The sequence below is a fragment of the Anomalospiza imberbis genome, chromosome 2, assembly GCF_031753505.1.
Source record: "Anomalospiza imberbis isolate Cuckoo-Finch-1a 21T00152 chromosome 2, ASM3175350v1, whole genome shotgun sequence".
In the NCBI taxonomy this organism is placed as follows: domain Eukaryota; kingdom Metazoa; phylum Chordata; class Aves; order Passeriformes; family Viduidae; genus Anomalospiza; species Anomalospiza imberbis.
The window spans coordinates 18,453,103-18,470,708 of record NC_089682.1 but is presented as its reverse complement, the minus strand read 5'-3'; the positions used below and the strand labels follow the sequence as shown (position 1 = coordinate 18,470,708).

The 17,606-nt window shown below is 40.5% G+C and overlaps 1 protein-coding gene across 4 annotated transcripts; it reads left to right on the top strand.

Annotated features, from left to right (window-relative positions):
- The first annotated feature begins 2,010 nt into the window (after nt 1-2,010).
- Nucleotides 2,011-15,666, top strand: TCEANC (transcription elongation factor A N-terminal and central domain containing). Of its 4 annotated transcripts, none has more exons than XM_068180037.1 (2): nt 2,011-2,144; nt 14,105-15,666. In XM_068180037.1, the coding sequence occupies exons 1-2, from the start codon at nt 2,090-2,092 to the stop codon at nt 15,193-15,195; spliced, it is 1,146 nt and encodes a 381-aa protein (XP_068036138.1). In that variant the 5' UTR covers nt 2,011-2,089; the 3' UTR covers nt 15,196-15,666. The 4 variants fall into 4 exon arrangements, with proteins under 4 accessions (XP_068036138.1, XP_068036141.1, XP_068036142.1 ...); XM_068180040.1 differs by lacking the exon at nt 2,011-2,144 and adding an exon at nt 2,151-2,280; XM_068180041.1 differs by lacking the exon at nt 2,011-2,144 and adding an exon at nt 2,951-3,179.
- Nucleotides 15,667-17,606: the final 1,940 nt, after the last annotated feature.

The following is a 17,606-nucleotide window of genomic DNA, read 5'->3' as shown; positions in this document are numbered from 1 at the left end:
ACTCTTGATCTCATGTTTCATAAAACTCTTTGGCATAGGTTTTGTCCCACACTTTTTTTTTTTTTTTTTGCTGTGTGAGACACAAAGACAAGGCAGAATTGAAGCCTGATTTCAACTGTGGCATTCAGCAACTCATTGTATCACATGTTCAATCACTGATGAATTCATGAGTGTGGCACAAATACACTGTGAGTGAAGAATTTAACAGCATTAGCAATCAGTGTATAATGCAACCACTGCAGCACTAGCAAGGAAAGGTTTGAGATCTTTCAGTGACGAGCACTGATGAACTGGTTCACTATAATAATTTAATAAATTGTTTATCTAGTTTTTTACATCCTCTACAACAATGCAAAGATTTTTTCCCTGTGTGGTGAGTAATGGTGAGTCAAAATAAAGAAAAAGAGGTCTGCAGTACATGATATTCTTACCAAAACATATTTGGTGCCTTCAGGTAGGTAAAATCAGATTACTGACAGCAGAGGGCAACACAGGCCTCATTAGTGAATAAACCAAAAAACATGGATCAAAAAATCATACAGCTTTTTACTGTATTGGAGTATAAACCCCAGCATCATCTACAGATTTGCTGTAGAGCCAAAATTTTGGAAGCAGTAATCTCTTAAAAAATAATTTTGAACACCTATGTGAAGTACATGAAAAAGAAAATACATGTGAAAGAGGAAAGCACTACAACAATGGCAATGACAAATACCTTTACTTCCACTAAACTACATTCACTTTTAGACATTTACTGCATAACCAGGCATGTCCAGCAGACTTTTGATCATATCAAAAAGCTGTTACCTTATGAAATTTTATATTTATTTTCTTTAACTCTGTGTATACCAATAGCTCCATTTAGTATCCAAAATATTAGTTGGTTATAGCAAAAGTAACACAGTACTATATTTAAAAAAGGAAGTTTTACAACTTTTTGCTGTTGTTCTCTGTTAGCCTTGGGTCTGATACTCATTTACCTTGTGTGTCAGACTGCCTTTCCAAGCCATGTTTGCTGGAGAAGGACCATATCATGACTGAGGTTAAAGTTTAAAATCACATGAATGTCATTTATTTTTCATTCATTTTAGGGCTGAGAGGACATGGTGTGGCTCCCTCAGCCATGCAGACAGATACCAAAGGAGGGCCATGCCCTGCACAGGGGCCACAGGGCAGCATCATGGTGTCCCTTTCGCCCCACAGCCACGTCATGTACCAGACCATGCCCGAAAGAGCCGGCAGCCTCAGCAGAAACTGTGCCCTCACACCTGAGGCTGCATGGGACAGCAAGTTATTTCCACGGCTGCTGCCCTCTCGGGAGTGCTTCCACCCTGCAGTAGCCACGGGGACAGCACAGGAGCCCAGAGGGAATGCACCTGCCACAGTCATCCCACAGCAGATTCACAGGATCAGTTAGCTTGGAAAAGACCTCCGAGAGCAGCAAGTCCAGCCCCTGACCCAACACCACCCTGTCAGCCAGACCACGGCACTGAGTGCCACGTCCAGACTTTCCTTAAACACCTCCAGGGACGGTGACTCTGCCACCTGCTTGGGCAGTCCATTCCAGCATCTAATCACTCCTTCTGGGAAGAAATTCCCCCTAATGTCCACTCTGAACCTCTGCTGGCACAGCTTGACGCTCTATCCGCTCATCCTGTCGCTAGCTGCGTGGGAGAAGAGGCCGACCCACAGCTGGCTACCATCTCCTGTCAGGTGGTTGTAGACACAGATGAGGTCACCCCTAAGCCTCCTCTTCTCTCGGCTAAACAACCCCCGCTCCCTCGGCCGCTTCTCATGGGACATATGCTCCCAACCCTTCTCTGGACACGCTCCAGCACCTCAGTGTCCTCCCTGGAGAGAGGCGCCCAGAAGTGGGCACAGTACTCGAGGCGGCCTTAGCGGTGCTGAGTACAGGGGAAGAATCGCTTCCCTAGTCCTGCTGGCCACACTGTTTCTGGTACAACGAGACGTGGTTTCTCTTTCCTGAGACACCCCGCGCCGGCAGCGGCGCTGCCCAAGCCGGGCGTCCGCCAGCGCCCCGGCGGCCACAGGAGCAGCGCGCAGCCGCCTGGGCCGCAGCCGCGCGGAGATGGCGCCGGAGCAGGAAGCGGGCGGGCGGCGCCACGGCGGGCCCCGCTGCGCAGGTGAGGGCGCCAGCCCGGCTGCCGGGGCTCGGGGCGTGCGGGAGCAGCGCTGTGTGTTTCACCGGGGGCAGCAGGAGTGTGGCTTCTCCGCCTCACTAGTGTCCAGGGAGCCGCCGCCCTTGCCTTGGCGCTGGCGGTGAGGCCGGAGGGGGAAATCGCAGGAGGCACGAACCGCCCAGCTGCTCCGCAGCCCTGGTTTGCCCTTCAGCGCGGTGCAAGCCCCGGCTGGCCCTCGGGACCGAGGGGAACGGGGAACAGCGCCCTGAGAAGTGGGGTTTGGTAGGTAGGGCTGTGCTTGCTTTTCCTCCTGCCCCGGCTGTGCGGGACAGCATTTCGCCCCTGAGCAGGACAGCAGTGGGGCAGAATTAAGCTAGATTGGTCCGGGGATGTGTCGTGGGAACGGATATGAGGAGCCAGGGGAGGTTTGAGTTGGACATTAGAAAGAATTTGTTCATCAAGGTGATTAGATGCTGGGATGGACTGCCCAGGGAGGTGGTGGAGTCACCGTTCCTGCAGGTGTTTGAGGACGTGGCGCTCAGTGCCGTGGTCTGGTTGACATGGCAGGTGATGTTCAGTCATAGGTTGGACTCCATGATCTCAGATCTTTTCCAGCCTAATTAGTGCTATGGTTTTGTGAAGTTTTAATGGAGAATTTGGAGAAAACCCCACAGAGTTAGCGTGCCCCTGGCAGTCTGGATCACGGTTAGAGCGTGCGCGGGCCCACCCGTTTCCTGGGAAGCGAACACAGGCGGCTTTGCAGGCTGATCTCCCCCAAGTTTCGTGGGCTGGTGACCGAGAGGAAGGTTCCAGTGGCGATTCTCAGCCGCTGGTGGCATGAGCCTGACCCCAAATCTCGGCCAGACAAGCTGTCACCTGTGGCTGGCTTCGACGCCACGCGAATGTGAGCTGCTTCCAAATGCACACGGCTGGGCTACTGCTCCCGGCTGCCGTAACTTCCCTTCTGACTTCTGTCGAAAGTGGCTGTGCTTCCACTCGCAGAAGAGGCTGACCTTGGAAGCTGCAGGAGGGATGTCTGTAATGGTGCTGTTATGGGAATTCTTTATGTGTTTTTTATATTGGTCTCCATGCAGCATTGATGTCTTGAAATAAGATATCTGTGGGTATAAATATAGAAAGGAGCTAGAGCTCACGCTTTTAAATGTAGTATTATTTTAATAGTTAAATATATAAAAATCTATTTCATTTCAAGTGTATTTCACCCTTTGCTTAAACCAGTACATCACGGGTCTTTGATCAAGACTCTAAAGTATTAAGAAATTATGTACTTTCACTTTTAAGTGTTCATATTTTAGCATAAGGAATGTCAGCAGACATTCCTGACTAATAATATTTTACAAATACCATTTGTTTAAATCATATTCTTTATCCATTCAGAATGGATGGCCTTTTCAGGAGCATATGCACTCTCCTGCATACTAAGGATTTATTTTTAAAGGAAAAAAGTTTTATAATTTTTCAGTGGAAAACCTGTAAAACAACAACAAAGTGATACCTAATCTAAGTATGGCCCTGGCAATGGAATGACAAATAGTATACAGCCAAGACTTAACTAAAAAAAAGAAAGTTAAAGCAATGAAAAGACAGTGTTCATCTGACAAATGATGAAAAGCTTGCAGAAGTTCATAAAGCATGTTTTTATTACTTACATGTTCCATTTTTATATTAATTTGTCAGCACAATTTTCCATAAAAAGACTTTGGAAACTAAACATTTACCTTTGCTTGGAGTGTGCTAGAATTTAATTCCTTGGTAGCTGTGTATGATTAAGAATAATCTTTAAAGCTATTTTGTCAAGGAAATGTGTTCAAGAGAAAGCATTGCTTATTTCTCTCCAAAATTATTCATATTTTCATTCTGAAATATTAAGTTAACAAATGTACTTTGGATAGATATGTCTTAAGTACATTTTTACTTACTGATTTAGGCTTCTGTTTTCAAGACAGTCTTTTTTGTTGGACTGCTGTGCCAATGCAGAGCTCAGTGAAAGAAGGAAATGTGATTCACCTCAGGAAAGATTTGTTTAGATTGAGGTTGTCCAGGTTTCAAATGGGTACATCTGCAAAAGGATATAAACAGTATTTGTGGAGACTGAAAAATAGATGGACACATAAGAAAATATGATGAGATCTTTCACTTAAAAGCCAATGTTATACCTGCAGCTCACAACATGTTCTTCTTTTCTGTATGTTTAAAAAGTTCTAGTTCTCCTTGGGTAAATGAACAAGAAATTTAAGATGAAATTACAAAATAGTGGAGGAAAGCTGTAAAACCAAGAATGAGCATGAAAGGTAACATCTTTACCAGTGAACAGGGAAAGAATTTTCAGTCTTTTGTAGTTTTGTAGAAGACAATTTATTTATACATAATTTTTTAGTTATAATAGAACATGCAAAAGTCTGAATTTTTTTTTTCAAGTACTGGCTGCTGGACCCATGTTGTGCATAATACTGTAACCTTTCCTTTTTAAAAGAGGTGTAAATTCCCAATCATTCTGTCTGAGGTGGAAAGATGGGAAGACTAGAGGCTTACAACTTCAAAAGAAATGCAGAACAATTCCCATTTTTTTACTTCTAAGAGCATTGTAGTGTATAAGCCAATCTCAATGTACCAAGGATTTTGAATTATGATTTCCCAGTCTTTGGGGGACAGTGTTATGAATGCTTCTTGTGCACAGAGATTGAGTAGAGGGAGGAGAGCCACTGATACAATCCCAGTGGTATTGAAACAGCACCAAAACATAAAATGAACTGAAACTGTTACCTGTATAAGGCAATACAGTTAAACTGTGTTGAAGAAACTGGCTTCTACTTGGAGATACCACAGCCTTCCTGATTTTTTTTTTTTTGGCTGGTTTGCTGTCTGAAGTGATTGGAAATATGAATATGAACATTTGCATCCATCCAGATGAACAGTTAGGAGACTAAACTACATTGCATAAAAGTAGATATTTAATAAACGATGACACTAATCCACTTAGAACATATTTCTATTGCCAGGTATGTTTCTTGAGTGAGGGAGAATGTTTATAATATCCTCTTGCTGTGGGAAAATATTGAAACATTGTTCATGTTGTCTGTCAGATGTAACAGCAGTTCTTTTTTGTTATAAAATCTGTTACTGTTGAGAAAAAAGAATGTTAAGAAATGAAGCAGTAATTTCACAAAGTGCAAAAACCTCTTTTTCACACAGTGAAGTTTTGGTTCAGTACTGAGGCAGGTGATGTTAAAGGATTGATATTAGCATTTTCTGCTTGGCTCAGCTTAAGTTTTGCTCTTCATGATAGAGACGTGTTGGGAAAATGCCAGATGTATTTCTAACCAGCTTGGATTTTAATGCCATAATAAGCTGTACTCTTTAGCTAGCAGGAGACTCTGTTAATATATAATCACAAAAGTTACTGTATGGTTTGTGGAAAACTGTGTGCAGGTGCACCAAAAGCCTGAATCTCATTATAAACTTTACTGTAGCAGCTTTAAGTCATGTCTGAGTCATCTGCTGAAGTTCCGTTCAACGCTCTTCTTATTCTATGTATTGTCACTTGAGGCCAAAATGGGAGTTCATGTTTAGAAAATGTGCCCTGCATGTCAAAAGCCTGACTTTTGACCTGCTTGAAGCCCCAGCTAGTACCTCATACTGACAAGTAGTGGAAAGTGGCTGAGAGAAAAGAGATTACTCTTCCAGCTTTGACAAGGCTTTGTCATGAAAATTTGAAAAACCATAGAGTCCATGGAACATTTCTGTGACCTTGTGTCCAAACTAGGAAGTGGATTTTAGAATAAAATTAGTTAATGTTGAAAAAATAATCTGGTCATACCTTAGAGAAACCCCACAAGTGTTTCTTTATGTGAAATGGTACAAATTTTAAAGCAAGTAGACACCTACTTTATTTATACATAATTGCCAATAAAACTGTTGATGACAATTCTCTCAGAACATCTCTCAGCAAACATTTTATTATTGCCCCCTGAATCATAATGTATTAGAATGTATTGTGAGTCTGTATATCTGTCCAATTGTGGAAGAGATTAGCTAATATCTCCACTTGACACTTGTAACCTGTAACTTGTTAAAAGTAAATTTCGTAATTTTTTTAAACTCCATAAAATTATTTTATTAACAAGGTCAACAATATCAGTAAAAATAAAAGATTTCCTATCAGTGGAATAATGCATTACTTATAACATTTCAGTGTTTCGAGTAGTTAATTACTTCAGTAGAAAAATTTGCCTGGTTAAGGAAGACAGGATATAGGAAAAGCTGAAATATCTTCCAGTGTGAATCAGTTTGACTGTAAATGAAGTTATTAAAAGGAGCCATTAGCAAGGTAATGTCTCTGCTGGGATGTGCATCCTCTCTAACATCAGCGGAGCATCCTAGAATTCGAAACAGCTGTAGCTGTTGAATTTGTAAAGTATTTTCTTATTTTGTTTTTGCCATGGAACAAGTCAGGGTTTACTTTATCTGGTGTAGCTGTAATGTATTGAACCTTTTCATGAGCTCTGGCTTACATACTGCTATCAAACGAAGCCAGTGGCTAAGCAGTCTGGTAAGGACAACAGCTTTTCCTGTCTCATTAAATCCATGCGTGTTTGATCTTAGAAAAATTTGCTGACAGCTCTAGATTGAGATTGATCCCTGAGGCTTGAGAATTTCATTATGTGCTCTATTGATTGGTTTTGTTTATTTTTTTTAAAGAATATAAGAATTCTATTTTAATTAAAAATTGAGGGGTCTAGTAGAAGCAACTCCAAATAAGGATTAAAAATTGCCCTTGTAAAAGAGGATACTCTATGCATCTTCACATGAATGTAATACACTCTGCCATCTCTCCTCTTCAAACTTGCTAATTTGGGAAGAAAGTTGTGGGAGAATGATTTCACTGGGAGAAGCATAGGGTTGAGACAGTATTGCTCCAGATTATTTGAGTGCTGTAGTTCAAGCAGTCACTGATGTAAAAGATGCAGAACAAAGCTACTTCTCCATATTAGTACTGGCTACTCCAGTGCTTCTGGATCTGTGACTGAGAGGTGACTCTTGGTCAGTGAGGTGTCAGCGGTCATGGACAACTGGAAATTATACTGTTGTATTGGCTCAGTTCTCATTGCATTCATTTAGCTTTGTTCATGTGGCTCTTTGAAGATGAACTTCTGTCTAGTTCTGAATTTTTTAGGTGTGGGAGGCAGTCCTGTGGAGAGGCAGGAAGAGCTCTGTTTTTTGCCAAGGTAAAATAAAAGCTCCAGTAAATGGTTTCTTGATGACATCATTGATATCTGCTCTGTCACTGTAGATAGGATGAAGAAATGTTTTTGGGGTTGGAGACTGGCTGTGAGAATTCTGATTTCTGCTTAGGCTCTTGAACTTAAAATAGCATTTGGTAATTTTCATTGTTTATATGGGATTTAGGTTGCCCAAAGAAAGCTGTGTTTCCAGGACTATGCTGTGCACCACCTCTGCTATAGCATTAACATTTTTTAACACAACATTTGCAGAACATTTATTACCCTGTGTCATTGTTTAACCCCAAGCCTCACGGAGCCTCTCACTCAGGGCCTCAGCAGCAGGACTGGGGAGAGAATCAGAAGGATAAAAACCAGAAAACTCATGGGTTGAGACAAACACAGTTTAACAGGAAAAGTAAAAGCTGCACACATAAGCAAAGCAAAACTAGGAGTTCATTCACTGCTTCCCATGGGCAGGCAAGTGTTCAGACATCTCCAGGAGAGCGTACCATATGTCACAATGACTTGGGAAGACAAACTCCACTCTGAATGTCCCCCCCTTCCTTTTTCTTCCCCCCACTTTATATACTGAGCATGATGTCAGATGGTCTGAAACGTCCTTCAGTCAGTTGGAGTCACCTGTCCTGGCTGTGTCTCTCCTCCCAGTCTCCCCTGCACCCCCAACTTCCTTGCCAGCATGGCAGTAGGAAAGGCAGGGCTCTGTGTAAGCCCTGCTCAGCAATAATAAAAACATCTCCATATTTTCAGCCTGTGTTCAGCACAAATCCAGAACACAGCCCCATACCAGCCACTGTGAGGGAAATTAACTCTACCCCAAATGAAACCAGGACACAATCTTAGGAGTATTTGACTTCTGATCCTTGTCTGGGCTGTGGTCTGGATTTTTTTTCCAGTTACATAGAATTTCTTGGAGAAAAGTTCACCCACAATGGAGGTTGGGATGAGGGAGAAAAGGACAAGTATTCACCCTTGGAAGACATTCATACACTCTTGCTTGGAGTCATTCTGAGTTTGTCTTGGTTTTTCAGGGTTAAGACAAAATGGACTAATGGCTTTGTACAAGATAAGGTGTAAAGCAAAGACAAAGCATTTATCCCAAATGCTTTTGGGGAGGGCAGTGTTTTTCCTGGGGACTGAATTTGCACTTAATAGCAAGTGTCTCAGGCTGGGTTTTTTTTTGTTTTTTTAGTGGGGGGGAGGGTTTTGTTTGTTGGTTTTCTCTTACTTAGTCATTTTACTGTTTAAAAATTTTCTGATTCAACTTGGCATTATTACAGGATGACCATATTTTAAACCTGAGATAGCCTGAAGTTTAGGGGTTTTTTTGGAAGCAGACTGGCTTGCAAGGTTTTTATTGATTGTCATCATTTATTCTTGTACACACAAGTGACTCATTAGAGCTTGTAATGATTTGGCAAGAAAGTGCCTCATCAGCACAGCATTACAGAGTCTCATTGTAAATACGAGCCTTGTAACCTTCAGTGTACGCTTGGAATTCAAACAGATGTTCTCATGTATATTTGGAAAGTCATGGTGGTTGGGTGAAGTCCCTGCTGACTGGAAAAAGGGAAACATCACTTCCATTTTTAAAAGGAAGAGAAAGAAAGATCCAGGGAACTACAGACCAGTGAGGCTCGCCTCTGTGCCTCAGAAGAGCCTCCTAGAAGATGTGCTATGGCACATAAGAGACAGGAGGGTAATTCAAGGTAGGCAGCATGGCTTGACTAATGGCAAGTCATCTGGTGGCATTCTATGATAGAGTGACAGCAGGGTTGACAAGGGAAGACTGACCAGTGAAATCTGTCTAGACTTCTGTAAGGCCTTTATTATAGTCCCACATGACATCCTTATCTCCAGATTGGAGAGACATGGGTTTGATGGATGGACTCATTCAGTGAATAAGGAGTTTGCTGAATGGATGCAGCCAGAGAGTTGTGGTCAGTGGCTCTGTGTCCAGGTAGAAGCTGGTGGTGAGTGATGACTCTTGTGGGACTGGCACCCTTTAGCATCTTCATCAGTGACATGGGCAGTGGGATCAGTGCACCCTCAGCAAGTTTGCAGATGACACCACAGCAAGACAAGATGCCATCCAGGGGGCTCTGGACAAACTTGAGTAGTGGGCCCATGAACACCTCCTGAGGTACAACAAATCCAAGTGCAAGGTGCTGCACCTGAGTCAGGGCGATCCCAGACATGAGCACAGACTGGAAGAAGAAGTCACTGAGAGCGACCCTGCAGAGAAGGACTTGGGGGCTCCTGTGGATGAAAAGCTGGACATGAGCCCACAGTGTGCGCTTGCAGCCCAGAAGGCCCATGACACCCTGGGCTGCATCCAAAGCAGCCCAGCCAGCGGGTCAAGGGAGGGGATTCTCCCCCTCTACTTTGCCCTCATGAGACCCCAGCAGGAGTGCTGCATCCAGCTGTGGGGTCCTCAGCACCAGAAAAACTTGGACTTGTTAGAGCAGGTGCAGAGGAGGACCACAAAGGTGCTCAGAGAGCTGAAGCACCTCTCCCATGAAGACAGGCTGAGAGAGCTGGACTTGTTCAGCCTGGAGAAGAGGAGGCTTTAGAGAGGCCTTACTGTGGTCTTCCAGTACCTTAGGGTGCTTATAAAAAGGAAGGAGAGAGACTTCTTGTATGAGCAGATCGTTCCAGACCAAATGTCAGTGGAGTTAGATTGAAAGAGGGCAGGTTTATATTAGATGTTAGGAAGAAATTCTTTACACAGAGGGTGGTGAGGCACTAGAACAGGTTGCCCTGAGAAGTTTTGGCTGCCCCATTCTTGGGAGTATTCAAGGTCAGGTTAGATGGGTCTCTGAGCAACCAAGTCTAGTAAAAGACATCCCTGCCCATTGCAGGGGGGTTGGAATTAGGTGTTCTTTAAGGTCTCTTCCAGTCCAAACCATTCTGTGATTCTGTCATTGCTAAACTGAAATGCCCTGTGCAGTTGTGGGAGGGTTGAGGATGTTTGTTTTCTATTGCACAAAATTGTGACACTATCATTTGTTCATTCTTTTTCTTACAGCTCCACCTTAACAAAGATGCACGATTCATTTTGTAACTTAAGAAAAAAACTAGTCTGTCTCAGATTTCTTGTCTCTTAGAATTAGGAACACAGCTGAACAGTGCTGACTGAGTTCGATTCAGTTAATTTTATAAATATTTGCTCAGCAGCATTTGTCAAATTGCATTAAATCAGGTAGAAAAGCGGTCAAATTCCAAATAAAAAAAAAAGCGCAGTGTACAGACAATAACTGGATAAGGGATATACTCTTTCCCTCCTGCGTGTATCCCAGCATCTATGGACTCTGCAGGGTTTGTTTGCCAAAATTAGGCAAATATGTACCTTAAAAATTTGAAGTCTCCTAAAGTTCATAGCATAATTATTTTATCTTTTTTCTTCACAGCTGGAGTTTCTCGTGCACTTTTAAAAACATTCCATGAGTTTGCTATGCCACAGCTCCCTCAAGTGGTAGAATAATTTTCCATTTGGAATTGCAGCTTGATTTCTGTGACACATTTGCATTCTCTTCAAAAGGTTTTGGGTCTTCTCCCAACTTACTGTTCTATCTTATTTATAACAGAAACATCAAAGAACAGGAGTCTGAGCAGGGAAGAACTTAGTCTTGCTATACTTGGGTTCCCAGTGAACTTTGGCTAGAAAATACACTGCAGTATTACCATGGCATCAGTAATTTCAAGTTTCTCCCTACAAGAATATGAAAAACATGTTTTCTACAGTTGTCTGACATAATCATGTTGTGCCTTGATTAGGAAGGCAGAAAAGGTGCTTGGCATTCAGACTTGATATGAATGCAACGCAGATTCCCCAGTATTAATGGGCTTTGCTTCATCCTTTGAAAGATACCATGGTAGTAAAATGAAATGTTGAATTACTTTATTTGTTCCTTATAAGTTTAGGAATCTCAATTTCTGCTTGTGTAAAACCATGGGGTCTGTGTCAACCTTGGTGATAAATCTGGTCCTTACTTAATTTATAGGGCAACAAACATACAAACAACTTTTTATTGTTTTCATCACACTTCTTTTTAATTTGGAAACCGAGATTAAATTTATGCTTGAGTAGCTAGTGTAATATTTCAGTAGTTAGTGTAGTATTTCAGAAGTATATGTTGCTTTTCACCTTGAAAGATTTTGAAATTTATTGCAAACTAGGCACACACAAAGCCAGGACCATTTCAAGACCATTTTGCCCTGCAGAAACCTCTCTGATGTCACTGATTATTACCTTTATTCAGCGTTTTTTTTAATGCTTTTTCTTATGCTTCTCCCAATTACCAGTGAATATCTGTCTCCATTAAAATATTTAAGTACTTTTCCTGTTATTTTTGCCTAACTTTGCTTGTTACATTTGAAGGGAGTCATTCCATCCTGCCTCGTCGCTATAACTTGTACATATTGAGAAAAGCATATCCTTAGAAGTGATTGTTTTGACTTAAATATTAGTAGTCTATTAGGTGGTTTAATTTCCAAAATTATTTTAAAATAACCGTATATAATTTGATGTCCATATTGTGATTTCAGTTTGTTTATTTAACTGCTGCCAAAACATTTACAAACTTGAAATTAATGTTGCATGAACTTGAAAAAGTCAGTGCAGGACTGAGAAAATTTTAAATTTTCTAACTTATTTATTGCCTTAGTGTAACTAAGTTACTAAGATAACTAAGCTAACTAAGATACTAAGATAACTAAATTACTAAGATAACTAAGTAAACTAAGATTACTAATTTATTGCCTTAGTGTAAGAGTCCTAAGGTAGAGCCTTACCATGCTGGGGGGCTGGGTAGGGTCAGCTTGATAATGATGAGCAAGGACCTCTAGCATGAAGCTGGTGATACCCACAGACTCTGTGTACAGTTCTTGCATACAGATTTCTTACACACAGATCTTCAACCCGCAGTATTAGAGAGGGAGCCTTCTATGATGCATAATCCTAAATGAAAATACCTCACTTTTGCCACAGGATAGAAGTATATGCACTGACAAATTAGCAGCGGAGGTTTGTGTATGATAATTTCTTTGTATGTCCATGGTCCTATAAGCTAAATGTTGAGAGTTCATGATTTCATCTTGCATTTAGATACATTTATTTTATGGCGTGTGAGCATAATACAACACATACATAGACACAAGATCTGAAGAAAATGTGGAGTATGCTGGAAGAAGCAGAACTGATTCTAAGGCATAGGACAGTCATACTGGCTTAACATACAGCTGTCGCCAACTCTGCCCTGGATTGCAAACAGTAAATCGGCAGATAATAATTTTCTAAGGTCCACTTCTTGGTATTCTGGAGACAGGGAAGTGTTCTTGCTTTGTGATGGCTCTCCTACATGACAAAGCTCTTCTTTCTGTTCACAGCCTCTGTGTTCCTGTAGAAGAAAAGAGGAGTGGATGCACTCACATTCTTTTTAGTATGATGATGCAGAGGGCTCAACTGAAGTATGTGAAAACTGCATCCTTTTTCTCTGAGTTTGAAACTTCTTGAGTAATAAATTGGTTTCTGAAATCGCAATTATTGAGGTTTTGCAGGACTTCAAAATGTAAGACAAGAGTATTCAAATACAGCTTAAGGGAATGCTAAGAACATTTTTTGTGGAGGATGGGTTGGTTCTGTTTCTATAGAAAAAAGTAAAGTCTTATACTCTCTGTCCTTTTCTTTTGTGGAGCTCTGGGGTCCTACCTAAAATTTGAACTTGTTTCTGTCATGTAAAAGACAAGTTAGTGGGTGGTGGTCATAGAAACAGTAGGGTGCAAATTACCCAGCTGTATCTTTTGTCCCTTCTCTGCCCCTGTTCTCTGCAAGAAACCAGCTTATGACTTCTTCCCATACGGATGTGTGTAGCCAGCCTTGTCTCTGTCAGGTAGAGGAGTTTTTGTGGAGTAGAATCAGGATGGTTGCAATTTCAGACAAAACACTGATTTTGTGCATAAACTTAGAAGGCTAACAGCAGAAATTAAGAACACAACACAACATACCATTCATTTCTGCATTCTACATTTAATTCTCCTTTTCAGCAAGAATAATGTTAAGAATATATTTTTTTTGCATGTGAATTTGCAATAATGATGCACTGAACATTTTCTGATCAAAGGGCTTAATGAAAAGGAATCAAAAGGAAATACTATTGAAACCATGAGATTCTGCATTCCGAAGACCCCCTTTGATTTTCCTTTATGCCTGAGAATATATGGGAGCATGCTTTAATAATGCTACAGCTGCAAGAAAATATAGAGGGATCTGTCTTTAACCTTTGAGAATTTTCAAAATTTGTAAATGTCAGTGTTTTGAAACACTGCAGGTGTCATTGTTTTTGAGCTGCCCCATCTTGATAATCCATCTGTAATACGATGCCAGAGCTAGCAAGGAGAAGGGCAACAGTGGGACCTCAGGTAAAAGTCATGACTCTGACTGGCTTCTCTGATAGCTGTAAGGAGAAACTTCTGAAAGAGATGCAGCATGATCTCTTGTATAGCAAGTGAAAAGCTGAGGGTCATGTAGGAACCAGAATGGTGTTTTGGGCTTCTGTACACCATTTCAAGAAAATGGTGGGAAACCCAGTGATATATACAAATAAAATAACATAAAAGGAAAAGAAGACCTTGTGTGAGTATACAGAAGATTGAATTAATGTCATAACTGGGAAAGGTGATGATCTTTTCTTTTGTTTCCAGGTTTAAAAATGTCTGATCTGAAAAATATTGTACACAGAACCCATTGTATTGAAAAACTGCTGTCTGAGAACAATTTGCAAGATATTGAGGATCATCTTAAAGAACTTGAAGATGTTGATATTACTGTAGAATATCTTCAGGAGACAGAAGTTACCAAGGCTGTATATAGAGTACTCAAGAACTGCCCTTCAGGAGGGTTGAAAAAGAAAGCAAAGCAGTTATTGTCAAGGTGGAAAACACTTTACAAGAATAACTGTGCTCAGTCAATGCCAGTTAAAAAGTCAGTTTCTGTGTGTGTGAAAGAAGAAATTGAGCATCTCAGTGTAGTTCCTAGAGAGCAATCGCTGTCTGAAGAACCATGTCAGCAGGAGGCATTAGATGGTACTAGTTCCAACAGTTTGATCCCATCACAAACTGTTAAAAATGTGGTATGTAACAATGCAGAAGACAGTATGAATCAGCTTTCTTCTTTTGAGGAACAACACACTGTTCATGAAGATTCTAAATCTGCTGTTAGCGAAGCAAGTCTGCAACAGGATCTGATGGGAGCTCTGAGGTGTAAATGTGTGGATCTTCTTTACAAAGCTTTGATTGATTCTGGCAAAGATGAAGAAGAAACTGTTAAATGGCTAGAGTTAGCTAAAGAAATTGAAGAACATATTTTTGCTCTTCATGCTAAAAATGGTAAAAAGTATAAAAATTGTATCAGAAGTAAAATCTCTAACCTTAAGAACCCTAAAAGTTGCCACTTAAAGCATAACCTTTTTTCAGGAACTTTGAGCCCAAAGGCTTTTGCTGAGATGACAGTGATGGAAATGGCCAGCGATGAACTGAAACAGCTCAGGGCCCTGTACACAAAATCATCTGTTCAGGAACATCAGCTTCCACAGGTTATTAATGGCACACATACAAAGAAAATAAAGTGCAGACGCTGTGAAAAATTTGATTGCACTGTCACTATGATTGCCAGAGGAACTCTCTTTCTTCCAGCTTGGGTGCGAAACACAAATCCGGATGAACAAATGTTGACGTACGTTATTTGTAATGAATGTGGAGAACAGTGGTATCACAGCAGATGGATTTGTTTGTAAAGTGATCCCTGTAGAATAAGGGACTTGGAAACGTGTATGAGAACTTACCTCTGTTGAAACTCTGTAATTTTAAATTCTATGCTGATATTATGTGGGTGCTGCCACTAAAAACTGCAAAATCAGTTTTTAAAAACTGCTAATGTATTTTTAAAGATGGCTTGAATGAATCTTACATGTTTTTAAATAACGTCAATATGTAAAGAAATAAAGGGTAAAAGGAAAAAATAGTTACACTATCTGAGTGGAATGTTTGCTAGTAAATCCGTTAAAATTATTCCAAGTGCTGAGTTTTTTCCTGAAGGGACTGGATACTTGGAAATTTTTTTTAGCTTCAGGCGGAGTTCTTTCACAGAATATAAGTTTCATTTACATTAAACAAACTGTTTCCAAAACTGCAGTTCACGTACTTGTGTGCATTGCAGAATGTTCAGCATGGATTCACTCCTTAATTAAATCACTTTTTGCAAGCAAGTGTTAGATTATTAAGTTGGTTTGAGAGGTGATTTCTAACAGGGAAAAAGAAACTAAAAGTAGAGCATTAAAGGGGTTAGAAGGCAGCTAGCAAAGGAAAGCAAGAATGAGATTCTGCTTTATGTTTTTAGCTATTAGAAGGAAAACAGGACTTGTGACAGTCTATCAGTATGCTGGCCAGATTTACAATGTAAGATGGTGTGTCCTGCTACTGCAAAGAAATTAATGCAGGATCAGACAATGGGTTCAGAAAATTATGTAAATATATTCTTGGGTGTATGTTTATTTAATAAATAAAATTAATAGGAGTTAATAACTTTCTTGAGTGGATATCCTCTCTGGAACTGGGACATCTGTCCTGAACTGAGAAAACTAATGTTTCTATATAGTGCACATTGCCCACAAACAATGAATAGAAGGAAATCCAATAGCAGAAGTTTTTATACATATTTTTGTTCCAGAGTCAACAGCATTCTCACTCATTGTTCACTAGAATTATTTATTAAAAAAAAAAAAAAAAAAACTTCTCACTAAAGTAAGTGACCTGTATCTTTTACAAATGCACAACAGGCATTTAGCACTTCAAGGTTAAAATATATCAGCAGAGTAGAGAAACCTGCTGAGTATTTGCTGGAGGAATTGAGGACAGTTCTGTACCCATCTGACTGTGACACAGCTGGGGCTGGTCAGCTCCTCTGGGCTGAGCTGCATGACCTCTCAGAGAAAGGAATTGGGGGCATGAGATGAGAAAATAGGTATTGGTGAACTAAATGCCAGCCAGGACTGAAAGACAGGCCTTTATCTGTATATGGGGAAATTTATGTGTAACCTGATCTTGCAAAGAGACACTTAAACTATTCTACTGAAAAAAAAGAAAAATCTTTCTGTTCTGTGAAAGGCTAACAATTACCTTTCAGCAGTATTACTTAGATTTTTAACATGTAAAAATGTGTGTTTTAGGGGAATTGCACTGATGTAAAATAGACATTAAGGTTTTCAGCCAGACCCCCAGTGTTCAGCTGTGTAACCATGGAGTTACTATCTGGCCTTCCTTCCCAGCCCTTCCTTGTGTGCTGGAATTGATGCTCATGAGTAGTCCTGCTTAAGTACTTTTGTGTAAAGTATTATTGTTACCTTTCAGTGAAACTACAGGAAAGCAAACACTCCTCCGTTAGTGGATCACAGCAAGCACAGGACTGTGTGCAGTCATTTTGAAGGTCACAGTCCTGTTGAGGAGAGCTTTATGCCAGCGTTGTGCTGTGTCAGAACACCATGTAGCAGAAGACTTTATTTTAGCTCTGAACAACTTATAAATAATTTCTGCTTACAGTTGGTTTTGAAGCCATTCCAGTAATGTACAGTTCATCCAAGTTTTATCTTGGCAAAGGGAAATATTACACGGCATGAAGGGTGTTTCTGACAGGATATATTTAAAGGGTAAAATTTGTATCTGTAACACTGACCACATTTGTGACATTATATGTAACATCTTTTTTTTTTTTTAACTGCCCATCACTAGATGTGTAACTGTGCAGGCTTAAAATATTTGGCTGGCTAAGATGATATGCTATATTATATGCTTTGTCTTGAAATGTCTTTAAAAAGCCAACTTGCAACTACACAGTGTGTACAACAGCAGGAGGGTGTAGATCACTGGAATACAGGAAGTAGAGTCCAGAAACAAAAGCTTTGAAAAATTAGATTCTTTTATATTGTTGAAGTTTTTTTTTCAGTTCATTCTGGGTGAGAAAAAGATCTCTGAACTTTTTTAAGCAGAGACCATTAATTAGAGTATGATGTTTAGCATGTCTGTGCTGCTACTCCTACAAGGAGTGTGTTGGTAGAGGTGATCCCCACAAACACAGGACAAATATATTCTGAGCAAGGCTAAAGTCTGTATTTATCTCTATGAAGTTTTCCAGAAATGCTATAAATTCAAC

Coding starts and splice junctions, on each gene's coding strand:
- TCEANC (XM_068180037.1), top strand. CDS start 2,090: ATGGCGCCGGAGCAGGAAGCGGGCGGGCGGCGCCACGGCGGGCCCCGC. Junction 2,145..14,104: donor CGGCGGGCCCCGCTGCGCAG/GTGAGGGCGCCA, acceptor TTTTGTTTCCAG/GTTTAAAAATGTCTGATCTG.